Raw genomic sequence first — 15,002 nt, forward strand, 5'->3', positions numbered from 1 at the left:
TACAGGTTTCCGCACTGAATATTGGCCCAACGATTCATCATACAAACACATGACAGTATCTGACGTCACTGTTTGAAAATATCAAAAGTAGGCATCTTCCCCTGCTTACCATCTTACCCCAAATCACTCTATATGTTGCAGTCAAAACCAGTTTTTAGTTAGAATGCGTTTTAACTAGTTGAAACTAGTTTATACTGGATGTCTTTGTTAAAACCTGTTTTGTCTAGTTAAAACTAGTTTTAACTCAAATTCATTTATGACTAGCAGTAAATTCTAGTTTTAACTAGACAAAACGGGTTTTAACAAAGACATCCAGTATCAACTAGTTTCAACTAGTTAAAACGCGTTCTAACTAAAAATGGGTTTTGACTGTAACATATATAATATCATAAGCTTGGCAGTTGTACTGAATAATTTGGTTTATAAATTATATTCAATGTTAGTATTATATTACTAATTTCACTCAATCATTGTGATATTTAGTTTAAGTGACTGTTTAACAAGTCTGTAATAAATTACAGTATTAAACATTTTAGAAATAATAATGATCTTACAATTACTTGGTAATTTTAATAGTAAAATTTACAGGATGGCAAATGGGATAAAATAAATAAATTTACACAAATTCAAACCAAAGAAGAAGAGTTAGAAGAATCTAGAGAGATTATTTCTGGAATGGTACTTAGAGTTTCATCTATTGAGGTATGCCATTATTAAAAAGATCTTTAGTTTTGAAAGAATAAATTATTATTATATTAAAGATATTTACTTTTAATTGATTATGTAGAATAAGCCGTACTTCATGAAAAGTGAAAATTATACTGATGATAATCCACAATATACAGGTCATTCTATTGCTTTAGTCCAGAAACTGTCTGAAATAGCTAATTTTACTTTTTAAATTCCATGAAGTAGAAGATAAAGAATACGGAAAGTTAAAAGGTAGTGAATGGAATGGAATGATTGGAGAACTCGTTAAAAATGTAAGTTTTGCTCTCAATTTAAATACTAAGCAGCACTTTCATTTATACAAGAACTGACAATTATAATTTATATAATAATAAAAAAATATACTGTGAGGTTAACCGCGGGTAGGAGACCGAAGATGATTATTACCTTCTCTGCCTCTTAACGGCACAAGACCTTGAGGTCCGACCTCGTTTGTCGAAAGGATGACTAGGGATCGAGCGGTCAATGTTTATTTACGGATGAGGATTGTAGGATCTCGTTCACGTCAGGAACTGACACCAATCTATCAGATTTCTTGCGGATAGATATGTGTTATTTTTGGAATCGTGGGATGCCGGATGATGATGGAGGAAGAAACGCACACTCTTCTATAGTTAAATAAAAATACCTGTTTAATTTGGGATTGATATGAAATACATTAATTAACATAATTGGAAGTATTATTTATATTATCGAATCAAATTATTGAACCACTTCTCGATTGACTGGAGAGAGAGAGTTTACAAAACATCGCGAGTAGGATAAATACCTTAGTAATCCTGAGATTGTTGATAAAGTCCGAAGAACAAGAGTTCATTAGAATATAAGAGTCAAATTGACTGAAGTTCAAATCGAAGGATTTGGATGGATGGGATGGACGGCTTCAACGGCGGGAGACAATAATCCACGGCGCACACACACTCACTCACTCGACAGTTGTCGAAACTTTTCTCCTTTGCGTCATCGTTCGTTTTCCTTTTATTTCGGGATCTCGGGTTCGAGATTTCTTGATGCACATCAAGGTTGAAAGTTCTTTTTGACCAATGGTGAATTACATGATATAATTATTTTTCAACAGTTAACTCATCTTCTACAAGGAAGTATTACCGTGGGAACAAAGGTTTATGATTAATTTTTATAAGAAAATTTGTCGGGTGTTTTTCCGTTTTTTGTTTCTGTATTTGATTTAACCCTAACTTTCGAAAATCGGTTCGCAAAAAAGTAAAGAATTTAAATCGAATCTCGTTATTCTTGTATTCGGGTCTTCGCAATACTAATCATTACTTTTAATCTATAGATGAATATCTCTGTTAATGTTTGTAGAGAGAGATATAAATAATAAATAAATATTTCAGTTCTTTTCTGTTAATGGGATGCCAGTTAAAACCTAAATCCTAAGCCAATACCGTCGTATGCGTCGCTCCACTAAGACTATCGCGTTTAACTATTTAGCCTATGCGACTATGTTGGCTTTGAGTAACCCACTTGACTGTTCTGAGGTGTGATAGTGAGCACTGACGCACGTGTCTACATGCAAAGTGTGTAGAATAGGCAGTATACTGATACATGTTAAAAACTGATCTCTGGAGGTGAATATCTCGCGAAGGGTCAACAATTCTGGGAGTGGTGTGAAATCCCTCATTTGGAATTTGAATCTTGCCCATTGCTGTACAGTACATATTGACTGCATCTAATTATCTAAATTATTGTTATATATTGTATTATTTATGCTTAACACAAACATTTTCATAAAGTATATTTAAATAATAAATACAGTAGAGCATCGATTATCCGACTTAATTAGGGACTGGGGTTGGTCAGATAACTGAAAAGTCGGATAACGGAAAAGTATGAAAAAATACATTATTAGTATAGTCTATTAGGCCTGATTTAAATACTAGCCTCCTTTTCATGGTCGAGCCAGTGCTGCCAGCTAAAACATGCAAAAATTTAACAAAAATAATATTAAAGTAGCCAAGACATAACCAAATATTGTAGCGCCACATCACTAGCGGACATTTGAATTTGCCGACTAGAACGTGGTCTGTTAACCGATAAGTCGGTTAATCGGGGGTCGGATAATCGATGCTCTACTGTATTATATGCATTGTTTGTGTAGTCAGAAATCAATATCAAATCTTGATTTTTATTTTATTTACATTTTACAGAAAGCTGATATGGTTGTAGCAGATCTAACTGTAACACAAGATAGACAAACTGCTGTAGATTTTACTGGCCCTTACATGACTTTAGGAATTGGCATTCTTTTCAAGAAACCAAGTAAAAAAGATGATAATTTATTTTCTTTCTTATCACCATTTTCTGTACAAGTATGGTTTTACATGGCTACTGCTATTCTTGGAGTAACTATTGTTATGTATGTTATGGGAAGATTTACACCATATGAATGGGAAAATCCTCATCCTTGTGATCAAAATCCTGAAGAATTAGAAAATCAGTTTACATTACAAGAAACAGCATGGTTAGTTGTTGGTGGTCTTTTGCAACAAGGTGGTGATATTAACCCACTGTAAGTAAATATATTTTTTCAATATTTTATTTAAGCTGTAGAATTGGACTTTTGTTGACAGAGTAGAATTTTGTGTATCTGAGGTAATGTGCAGATATAGCATAACCAGGAAGGATGCAGAGGCCATTGATAGTTAACTCAATAATGATTATAGTTCAGTTTGTAGGTAATCACTATCAATATCAATCACAACTCATCACCTTTACTGCAAACTTTCAATCCCATGAGCATAGTATGACTGTGATTTTTCTTTGACAAAAGTCTTGAGCATTGTTTTCTCATAGGTATTTTTATCAAACTGTATATTGGCAGTATGGTTCCACAGGACACAAAATAGATGGTAGTCAGTTGGTACCAAGTCTGGGCTGTAAGGGGGATAAGACAGAACATCCTAATTCAAACTCAAACTTCTGTATGGTCATCTTTGCTCTATGTGATGGCATCAGACTTTCTCAATTTTTTGAAATTTATAGGAACACTCAAGTTGTTGTGCTAATTCTCTGGAGGTCAACTATGGATTATTGTCTATTAGTTGCAGTAGATCATCACCACTTGGATGGGATTCATGACAAATGCCTTGCAGTAGAGATAATGAGCCTTCATTGCATTGTGGCCAGTGATAGAGCAACAGCATATAAATGTGTTCATTTGAAAGTTTCATATTGTCAGACATTGCTGATGCATTTCTTTTTAATGAAATATGTGATGAAATTCTCCCTGGTTACTCTACTCATACACCTACATTAAATATGTCTCCATTTTTTCTCCATTTGTCTAATGGAGTTTGCACTGCATTAGACAATCCAAGTGGTATAAATAATAATTTAAACAATCAAATGAGGTGATAATCATTGTCTTTGGTACATTGTTTGGATGCATTTGTATCTGATTATATTATTTACGAATTAAGATAACTCTCGAAAATATCATTTTGCCATATAGTATATCGAAAAAATCTTAAAGGTGAGAAGTGGGTACCTGTCCAAAACTGTAACACAGTTTCAGCAAACAATAATTGCCTGTTGGTAAGTAAATAGATGGTAGTCAGTTGGCCAACTGACTACCATCTAATTGAAGTTGTTTCTAAGAGCAGTTGGAACCTACAGATACCGTGATCTAACATGTTCTAAAATTCTTTCTTTGATATCCTTAGTTTGATATCCCATTGCTTCATCCTTAGCTGGATGAAGCAATGGGGTTAAGTGAAAACAGGTTGCCCTTGATCATGATATAATGGACCTTATTACTGTTTGAATATTTTTCTAAGAGTCTCTTTGCTATTAGTGTAACAGGTATGTTTTCACCTGATGCTTTCATAATTCTTGTAGATAAATTAATAGACATCATGGACTTTTCATCAACTTGAAAACCCTTGTCTCAAGAAATCAGTAAATCCATCATTGATGTTTGCTAAGATAAAACTGTTAAAATACAGTTGAAATTATTAATAAATAGAATGCCAGGCTGCAATTTTTAATTATCTTTTAATTTTTAAAAATTACATGACTCAGTCCAGACTGGAAGTTCATATATAGTTAATCAGCATCTCTGGCTCCTAAGCTTTCCATATCTGATTTGTATTTACATTTTAGTGGTGTCTTTCCCCTGTACATCATACATCTCCTGATAACAACCAGATCATGCCAGTACTCAAGGAAATTTTGAATTGGAGTTAGATAGATGAAAATCAAGACCGGAGTTAGATAGGATGAAAATCAAGACCAAAGGCATCCAGCCTTTGGTCTTGATTTTCATCTATCTAACTCCGTTCTTAAGATTAGTGATGACACAGATAGACAGATGACAGTGGGAATATAGACATGCCTCGGTTAGTGTTATTTCTGGTAACAAAGCCTCAATATTAAGGTTTCTCATTTCCCGGTCTTTTGCTTGTCCCAGGATTCCGGGATAAAAGTGAACTGTTTCCCGGGATTCCGGAAAATCCCGGGACAAAATTAATTATTTTTAACATATACAAATTATCGTGAAATCAAATGATATAATTATTTTTCATCTTTTAAAGTAATTTAAGATGCTCCGCAACCTCCAGAATCATATTAATAACGCTGTTAAGATATATATTAAAAATTTCCTTTGAACTACTAGAAATTTTCACAAATAGAAAAAATTTATTACAGTTTGCTGGAAACTGCATACAACAACAAAATGCTTTGAATTGAGTTTTAAAAAAATGAACTTGGATCAAACTTCTAACTTAGAAGGCAATTTTCGTTTTTTAAATAAAATATAAAAATTTACAATATTTTATGTTATAAGATTTTAAAAAGCAAAGACAGTCAATACTTCGATCACTCAATCTAATTCTTATTTTAGTAATGAAAGTCTTGCTACCGAAAATGCTTTTTCCGATTCAATTGATGTGATTGGAATCGTGTTTAATGCATTTAAGAGAAGACAAATATTGTGTTTTTCGCCTGTATCTTGAAAGATTTCTAGTTCATTTTCGAGATTGTAGTACTTCTTTTGTTCTCTAGTATTCTTGATTTGTCTACCTCAACTGCTTTAATTGAAACATCATAGCCCAATAATTCGGCAGTTCGTTTGTCGTTAATAATCAGGTTATGAAGAAAAACTTCATACTTGCAGACTTTGTTCGTATCCTGGCCCAATTTGCACAACTCGATGTTACACAGTTATTGAAGCTACTGGGCATGGTTAAAAATTAAAACAACATAAGCACAATTATTACAGATATTACAGGTAAATAATTTTGAGAGTCCTGCCACAAATAAGCAACGTATTGATTATTGACCATTTGTGAAGTGCCATAACGAGTAAAAATTAAAAAAAAAACTAATAAGTAGGTTTAAAATTAATAAATACAAATGTATTCTGACAGTTTATGAGTTAATTATACTTTCTATTTGCAAAATTTTCCCAACATTAACACAAAATAAGAAAAAAGTGAATTTTTAAGAAATTTGCGGGATTTCCTGGAATAAGAAAAATTTTCCGGGATATTTCCCGGGTTAAAAAAACAACCAGGATCCCGTGATCCCGTTTGAGAAACCCTACTCAATATAATGAAGTTCACAATTTCAAACTCCATTTAATGTAAAAATATTAAAATTACAATTTTAATGACATACTCTAAGTTTTAGGTGTGCCTGTTTTAACAGTTTCATGCATCATTGGAGTAATTTAGTCATTGTTTACACTTTGTAAGATGTATTTCAATGTGATGTACTGCAATATATGAGGTATGAAGAAAAGAAGTTGTACTGTTAAGAATTAATAAAAAGAACATTTAGCAAAAATAAAAGACTATAAGAACGAATAAAAATTACATTGCCATCACCAAGCTGAACAACAATAACTACCACATATGGAAATACAAGGTGGTATACTAAAATATAATAATTTAGAAAATTCTGAAAGAAAAGAATCGATCCTGACTGGACTCAAACCTGTAACTCCTGCATACTGTGCAGATGCATTGCCAGTTATACTACCTGGACCTCTGTCCAATCTTTGCCTCCAGAACTATCAATAATTTAGATATATTATAGCCTGATATGATCCAGCAGATCATTTGGCTCTACTTAACCTATCCAAAAATTGATGTGGGATATTAGTTATGAAGGTGTTTCCTTCTGTATAGATTCATCTTGGTTAATAAAGGATGAAGGCTTGTGCCATAATAGGCCTTCTGATGGAAGATAGTCAACTGCCATTGATAAGAAAGAAAACTACAATCAAAGGTACCAAAGGTCAAATGTAAGGAAAATTTTCAAAGAAGAATGATAGAATAATGAGAAGAGATATAGATTGCTAGTCTAAGATTCATCCAAGATAACTTCAAATAAGATTCAAAGCTTTCAATTTGTTCCGTTACAAGATGTACAGCACAAATTCAGAGTAAACATTAATGATATGGACCAAATATTAGTCTAATGGACTTAAAATTTTCTACATTTTTTTTAAAAGAATAATATGGGATATGTAGAAAATGTTTGCTTATTTGTCAAGCAAAATCTTTTAGCAAAATATAAGGTCACAATAATCATTATCAAATAATAATTATTAAAATATAGCATATAACTATTTTTAAAAAATGTTGACTCGAGATTGTTATATGTTCAGGGCGACATCTACTAGGATGGCTATTGGCTATTGGTGGTTCTTTACTTTGATCATGGTGTCGTCTTATACTGCAAATTTGGCAGCTTTCCTTACTGCAGGAAGAATGGAAGCTGCAATCAAAAGTGCAGAAGATCTCGTAAATCAGCAAAAAATACAATACGGCTGTGTTGCGGGCGGCTCGACGGAAAAATTTTTCAAAGTAAGCGATTTAAACTATTCATTTTAAAATGATGGATCTGTAATGTGCTCATTAATTTTACCAGTTAATTTTCAGAGATTCAAAGAATAAATATAAAGTATATTTAATTCATCTTTTAAAACAATTTTTACATTTTCACAAAAAATCAATGATAAAATTATTATTTTATCATTGATTTTTAGGAATTAGGATATTTGGAATTAGTAGGCATTAATTCAAAGGAGCTATTTTATTTTTTGAGTTTCTTAATACAAGAATATACACAAATGAATATAAAAGTATTCATTCCTGTGTATGTTTGATATGAATTAATAAATTTTAAAAAATATTGTATAAAATGTTAAGACAAATAAATTAATTATATAAAATTATTTTAATGGAAATATAAGTAAATTACAAAGAAACATTAAATATTTTATTTTAGAGTTCTGATCATCCCTTATATAGCAGAATGTGGACGACAATGGAATCTGCAGAACCAAAAGTTTTTGTAAAAAATAATGATAAAGGAAAGGAAAGAGTAAAAATGGGAAATTATGCATTTTTCATGGAATCCACAACAATTGATTATGCAACAGTTAGTGACTGTGATTTTATGCAAATTGGTGATACATTAGATGAGAAAAATTATGCTATTGCTACACCAAAAGGTAAATTTTAAATTAATTTTTATAAATTACAGTAATAGCACAGTATTTTATAAGCTGTCTTAATAAATTATACTAAAGCTTAAATCACTTTACTAAAATTTGTTTATAATATATCTTGATTAAAAATTTTAAGAAACATCTCAATTTCTCACAAATTTACACATCAAGAATATATGAACTTCTGTTGCCAGAGAAATGCTTGATCCTGAAACCAAAACAAAGTTTGAGTAGAATACTTCAAATAGTTTTATTGATTTTTTTTAATAGCACATTTATCAAGAATACAGCCATTTTTGTCTTCATAAAAAATTAAATAACAGACACTATATTGGTATTTAAATAATGATTACATTTATCTTCTAATTTATTTTCATAAAAATTTTTAAAAAATTAAAAAAATGATTCACTATTTCTGAATTAGGATAAGCCAATTCAGAATTAATTAGAAGATCACAACCCATTTTAGAGGGATCTCATACAACTCACAATAGAAAGTGTACTCTTATAAGCATATACAGAGGAATCATAATTAGAGAGTTGGTGTTCAGAACTTTTTTGTCCAATAGTTCTTTTTGCAATCTCAACTAAATTTGGTAAACATACTATCCAGCATATCTGATTTTGATTTTTGGAAAATACTTCAAAATTCAGCTGCTATAGCAAAATTTAGTGATTCTGTCCCCTTAGTTTGCTTTTAAGCCTAAAATTTGTTATAAAATATACATAATATCAGTTTTAAAACTTCTTCACAATTCTTCAACAAGTGAAGGATCCTTGCGCTGATCTTGCATTACTTGTTAAACTGTCCTATCAACAGAACAGCATTGCTAGCTCAGTACTTAAGGGATTTTGGCACCCAGAGCACTTGTTCATAAACCTTTTGACTATTCTGAATCTTAAGAAACTGATTTTGCATTTTCAGGAGACTGGAATTTTGCTGTGAAACCAGGACAGGATTTCAAACCAATTGGACATTGTTACTGCAGTAATGGATTGTGGAATAGAAAATTATTATGACAACAGTAATGCATATGAAATATGTAGGTCATGTCTAATTACCATGATAAGTGTGGAAAGTTCTGCAAAATACTTGCATTTTTATCCATACAAAATATTATAACCAGAAATCAATTTTTGACTGTGTATGAATAAGTGAAAAACATTTGCCAAGATGGTTGATGATGCATGGCTCTAGCAAATTATATGGAGCAATGATATTTGTTTTCATTTGCATGATGAATCCTCATCTGTTGTATTTGGTCTTGTAAAAATCCACATGTTTACCAACAAATTCCATTGAACTCAGCAAAGGTAATATCCATCCCAGGATATTAAGCATTAATTAAAGAAATTAGAAAGGTATGTGGTAAATCTGATCATTATAACAAGGCCAGCAGGCTCATATGATTATTTACTACTATGGCATTTAATAGATTAACAGACTAAAAGCTTATATCAAATCTTTCAGCTAAGTTACTCCTTTACTTTTCACATGATTCACCAAATATTTACTTCAGAAATGAAATGTTTTATACATTTGAAAAAAATTCCTTGAATTCATATCATGGCATGAACTAAGTTCCTGATTTACAGTTTTGTTATATTTCACATTTTTGAGAGGTAACAGATTTTTTACTTTAAAAAATGCATCAACATTCAAGTCCTCAAATGACTGGCATGTCTTCTTTTTTACAAATTCTATGAACTAAAAGAAAAACTAGGTCATTTAGCTGAAAGTAGAGATGTATCAAAGATCTCTCTTTTTGAAAGTTTGTTAAGAAAGGCTGAAATGACTTGATACTTAAAATAACAAATACAGGATGAATTGTGTAAGGTGCTGATTGTAAGTACTTGACAGTTTTAGGTCTATATTTGGGAACAAATTTCAGAAAGTACGCTTCAACAGCAGCATACTGTTTGAGAAGCCTTTCCAAAGCTCAGAGTAAAGTCAACCATCTATAGCTGAACTTTCATTTTTTTTTTATACATTCTCATATTCTTCCTTCAAAGACCAACCATCAAAAAAAATCATGGATGGAAGAAACAATATGACACATCTTCCCCAAATTCTTCAAGTCTCTTGGCAAATGTATTGTGAACAACACAGAGATTAAAATGTAATCACTCTCTTCTTGGCACATGCAGTCTTATTTTATCACTTAGTAAACTGCATTGTTTAAATCGGTCCATCACATCCCAGCATAAGAATTTGGTTCAAATGATCTGCATTTGACATTGCTTCATTCAATTTTGTCAAAACCTGATCAGCTGTAGCACTTCCCATAAATAAACCTCTCCGAATGATGAACAGCTGTTCAATTGATTTGAAAATAAGATTTAATGGTCCAAAAAATTTTTAGTCAAAGACTTTTCTGGATTCCTTGATATTAACTTCTAGTAATTTATTTATTTTGTTAATTAAAATGGAGTTGTGTTTGAAAAGAAGCAAAACAGATCATAAAGGAAAGTCCTAAGAGTAAAGATCTAGAAAGTTATGGATCTAAGTGGTCGTCCATTTGCAGTGAATGACACTGGGTGATGGACTTTACTAAGAAATAAACAACTTACAGTGACTTATTTGTATTCATTGATGTAAGGATATGTAATGTGCAAAAATAGTCCATTGACTTTTCAGTACAATTTCTCCAAAACAAAAACTTTTGTCAAAAAATGGCTTTTAGTGACATTTCTAAAAATGGTGACCAAATAGTAGCTTTTTTCAAAATAAATGACTTTAGTGACTAATTACTATGCATGCATATGCAATATACACATTAAGAGGACAGTAGTGCTAAGTTTTACCATAGTGAGTGAATTTTGACGTAAATTTTTTTTCCCAAAAGTAGAAACCACATCCAATCATCAGCCTAATTAATCAGGCAGAATTTTCCTACAAATATTGAATAGAACAACTACAGGTAGATGTTAGGCATCATCTCTTAATTAAATTATAGTTACTACTTTTGTTTTCTTCCAGATTATTCTAAATTTCAAAAGAATCTGCCCAGAGTGGGAGTTGAATCCACAACCTCTACCTGACATGCAGTGTGCTAATCAGTTACATCACCCAGATCTCGAAATGTGTCTGGAAGGCAAGATCAATATGCCATTAAGCCAACATCATAGTGTGTACTTAGACAAATCTTTATTGTATTATGTCTACTACTCATATATTTAATGATTGTGTTAGGTATAGCTACTCCTCAGTCACAAAAAGTATAATACAGCTTATGTTAATGATTAAAAAAAATGGAAAGTGACAATTGGTGTGCAGTTCACGACATATATATGTGTACAAACAGTATGTAAGCTTTAATATTAAAAAATAAAATTATAACTATCTTAAAACTAGGGAAGAAGGAAGGTAATAGGTATAGAGAAAAAATACATAAAAATGGGATTAGCAAAAAGTTGGATACCTGGGATTGTAGTAATTCACAACTTGGGTGGGATGCCAATTTTAGTTTCCTTGGAAAGAAAAATGGTTTCTCCTTGTCAATTTTACTTTGGTGTCTTGTATGGGCTTTTGCTTCTATCATAACCATGATAGATTTACTCTTTGGTTTTTCAGATCCTCTCCTCGTTTCAAGTCGTTGCCAATCCACAACCTAAAGCATGACCTTCCCTGTCATTCCCTGTTGACCAAGCCAAGATTGACTGTTTCTCCACTCCTTAGCCCTTAGGACCTCTTTCCTTTCTTTTTGTTCTAAGAATTGGTCATCACCACTCAAGGGGGAAGTTAAAGAAAAGAAAATTCTAGAAGAAATATAACAATAGAACAGAGAAGAAAACTACAACTAAACTTAAATTAATATATACAAAATATGGCATACAGCAACTATATATATATACATACATACATATACACACTTATTTGCACCTATTAGGTATTGATTAGATATATAACTACAAATTTTCAGCTTTGTTGTAATCTTATGGAACCTTTGCTATTAAACAGCACATATGATAGACTACACATACCTTTTCAACTTAATATCTGACAAAGAAGTTTTGAAGTTTATAGCCCATAATACATAATAAAGATATAACATTTTTTTTTATATATAACTTACTGAAACTTGAGGATTCATTATAATGTAAAAAAAAAAAATGAAATAAATTGCTATTCTTCAATAGAATAATGGAGAAATATCATAATTATATACAAGTATATACAGTGCCGGATCCAATAGGTGCGAGGCCAGATTGAATTTTTTTTTGCGGGGCCCCTCAAACTTTAAATAACAAAATTAATTAACTGTTAATTTACATATTAAAATATGTTGTTTTATTTTTAATAATAATATACCTAGATATTTATTTTTGTAACATGTACTATTTTTAAATATATAAATTTTGACGTGATGCGGGTCCCATTCAAGCGCGGGGCCCGATTGGCACCAATCGCTCCAATCGCCTAAAATCCGGCCCTGAGTATATAGTGACAGAGGCCCACCAGTGGTTCTGTCATTAAACACGAAGTTCGGTCGCAGGTTTACACCACACTTGGATGGGCTGGCCACATGGAGTTTTCTGGGTTTTCTCCACGTTTGTAACACCTGAATAGGGGCCAGTTTCCCTTACAAGACCTCCCGGAAGGCATTTCCCCTCGCGTAACATCGCGCACCAGAGAAGGTAACGGGGAACCACTCTGGTTGTAACTTCCCCCAGGATAACCTTGGTGCCTTACTAACCACTTATTAACCTGTGCCAGGTTTTCACTGACGTCAGGATTTCTGATATGGCACACAGAGAGAGAGAGAGAGGGACAGAGAATTGTATCAGATGACCAGTGTATAGAATTTTCAGTTCTTGGTTCTAGTAAACTGTACAGTTTGTTTTCCTTTGAATTTAGTTAGAAACATCATTTAAAACAGTGGTTCTCAAAGTGTGATCTGCAAACATGTCCTAGGTAGTTTGTAGACTGACCTAGTCATTTTTCCAAAATGTAATTTTATGCTGTTTAACCAGAGGAAAGAACATTTCCATGCATTGCATATTTTCTTATATTAGGTTAACAAATAGGCAAAATATTATGGCACATGTCTAAGGTGATTAGATTATAAGATAAAATGTGGTTGGAGATGTAGATGGTCTGCTGATCAAATAACTGAGAACCACTGGTATAAAGTATAATGTAATTCAAGATTTTATATTTATTGATTAAATTTTACCAATATTTAACTTTTTGTTTTCTGTATATTATCAATTTTATATTTATATACATGTTTTTTTAGGTTCTCCTATCAGAGAGAGTCTATCTCATTCTCTCCTAAAACTTCAAGAATTAGGAATCTTAAGAATTTTAAAAGATGAATGGTGGAAAAGTGATGTGGTATGCCCAAAAGAAGAACCACCATCAGATACACTTGGTTTAGAAAACATTGGTGGTGTATTTTTAATTTTAACCATCGGTTTACCACTTGCCCTCGTTGCTGTATTAGTTGAATTCTATTTGGAGAAAAGAAAGCTACCACGTGAAGAAAGAGTAATTATTAGCGTATTTGTATGCATGTAAGCATGTATAAGCAGTCCTTGACTTTTTGACTCACTTGTATATAATATTGTTTATATGTCCACCATCATAATTCCACTTTCATATATTTTTAGCTGACAATCAATCAATTCCGAGCTATTGCATGATGGCGGCACTCTGTGCCATTTTGGTTTTCATCATCTGTGAATGTTCATTTTTATTATTTATTTTATGCATTGAAATATATTCCCTGTAAAAAATTAAATTATAATACTAGCTTAATAAGAAATTTTATAGAAATTCTTTTACAGTATGCAATGCTATTATTTGACATTCCTACACATATGAAAGCTGAGGACTGCTTCTATATATAACTTTTTGTCATTACAAAATTTTTCTTGGAATTAATATTGAGTTTAAAATGGAGTTATTAATGCAATGAAAATGTATTAAAAAATCTATTTTCTAATTAAAAAGAAAATTATTTAATTTAATTAAAAATAAATTTAGTAATAATCAAAACTATTAGTTTGTATTAAATATAGCCAATTATTAATAATTTGTATCTAATTATAATTATAATTTACATTAGTCTAGGGGTTGCAACCCTTGGCAAAACCAATGAATTTTTCCAACACAAAACTCAGGACTCATCTTAAATGTTTATGTATTTTAATTTTATCAGCTGTTTTAGAAATAATAAGTAATTAGAAAATGAAACAAACATCCTCTTTCCAAGACATCTGTCTTTGTATTAAACTGATTCACAGGCAAAGTTGCCAATTTAATGGAAAATCTGCTAAATCTAGCTTTTCTGTAACATTATCTAGCCAGTAGATGAAATAATAATATTCTTCCAAAAATTTCAGTTGGCATGTGAGAAAATTTTGCTTCAGAATTTGATGATTTTGGGATGTCCACTCCTGGTCCACATAATCATCATATTTAAAACAGACCTAGTGCAAATTAAAAAGGAATAAGATCCCTTTATCTAAGTTTAATAAAATTTTTATTATTATAGAACCCTCTATATAAGTTAATAATTAGTTTTACATCCAGAAAAATAGTTTTATTAAAGACATAGAAATTTCTTTGTCTGGGAATTACATTTTGTTTTATGGAGAACAAAAGATTATTCAACAATTGTACATGAGATATATACATGAAGATGAGGATTTAATATATAAACAGGGTATCAATGCTTGCATGACAATACTTCCACCCATGGAGTATCACTAATTATAGTCAATATTTGTAATAGATTATTAATTCTTTCAAATTATAGTTCAAATATATAAAATGTTCACACGAATA

The 15,002-nt window shown here is 31.4% G+C and overlaps 1 protein-coding gene across 1 annotated transcript in view; it reads left to right on the forward strand.

Annotated features, from left to right (window-relative positions):
* LOC136977829 (glutamate receptor ionotropic, kainate 2-like) overlaps positions 1-15,002 on the forward strand; it is a 42,210-nt gene that overhangs the window by 25,072 nt on the left and 2,136 nt on the right. Inside the window, 7 exon segments of the mRNA XM_067273410.1 lie at positions 589-702; positions 788-895; positions 897-983; positions 2,898-3,259; positions 7,364-7,562; positions 7,987-8,212; positions 13,450-13,700. Coding sequence (XP_067129511.1) covers positions 589-702; positions 788-895; positions 897-983; positions 2,898-3,259; positions 7,364-7,562; positions 7,987-8,212; positions 13,450-13,700 — 1,347 coding nt within the window.

Source organism: Centruroides vittatus, unplaced genomic scaffold (assembly GCF_030686945.1).
Source record: "Centruroides vittatus isolate TY-2023 unplaced genomic scaffold, ASM3068694v2 contig_476, whole genome shotgun sequence".
Classification (NCBI taxonomy): domain Eukaryota; kingdom Metazoa; phylum Arthropoda; class Arachnida; order Scorpiones; family Buthidae; genus Centruroides; species Centruroides vittatus.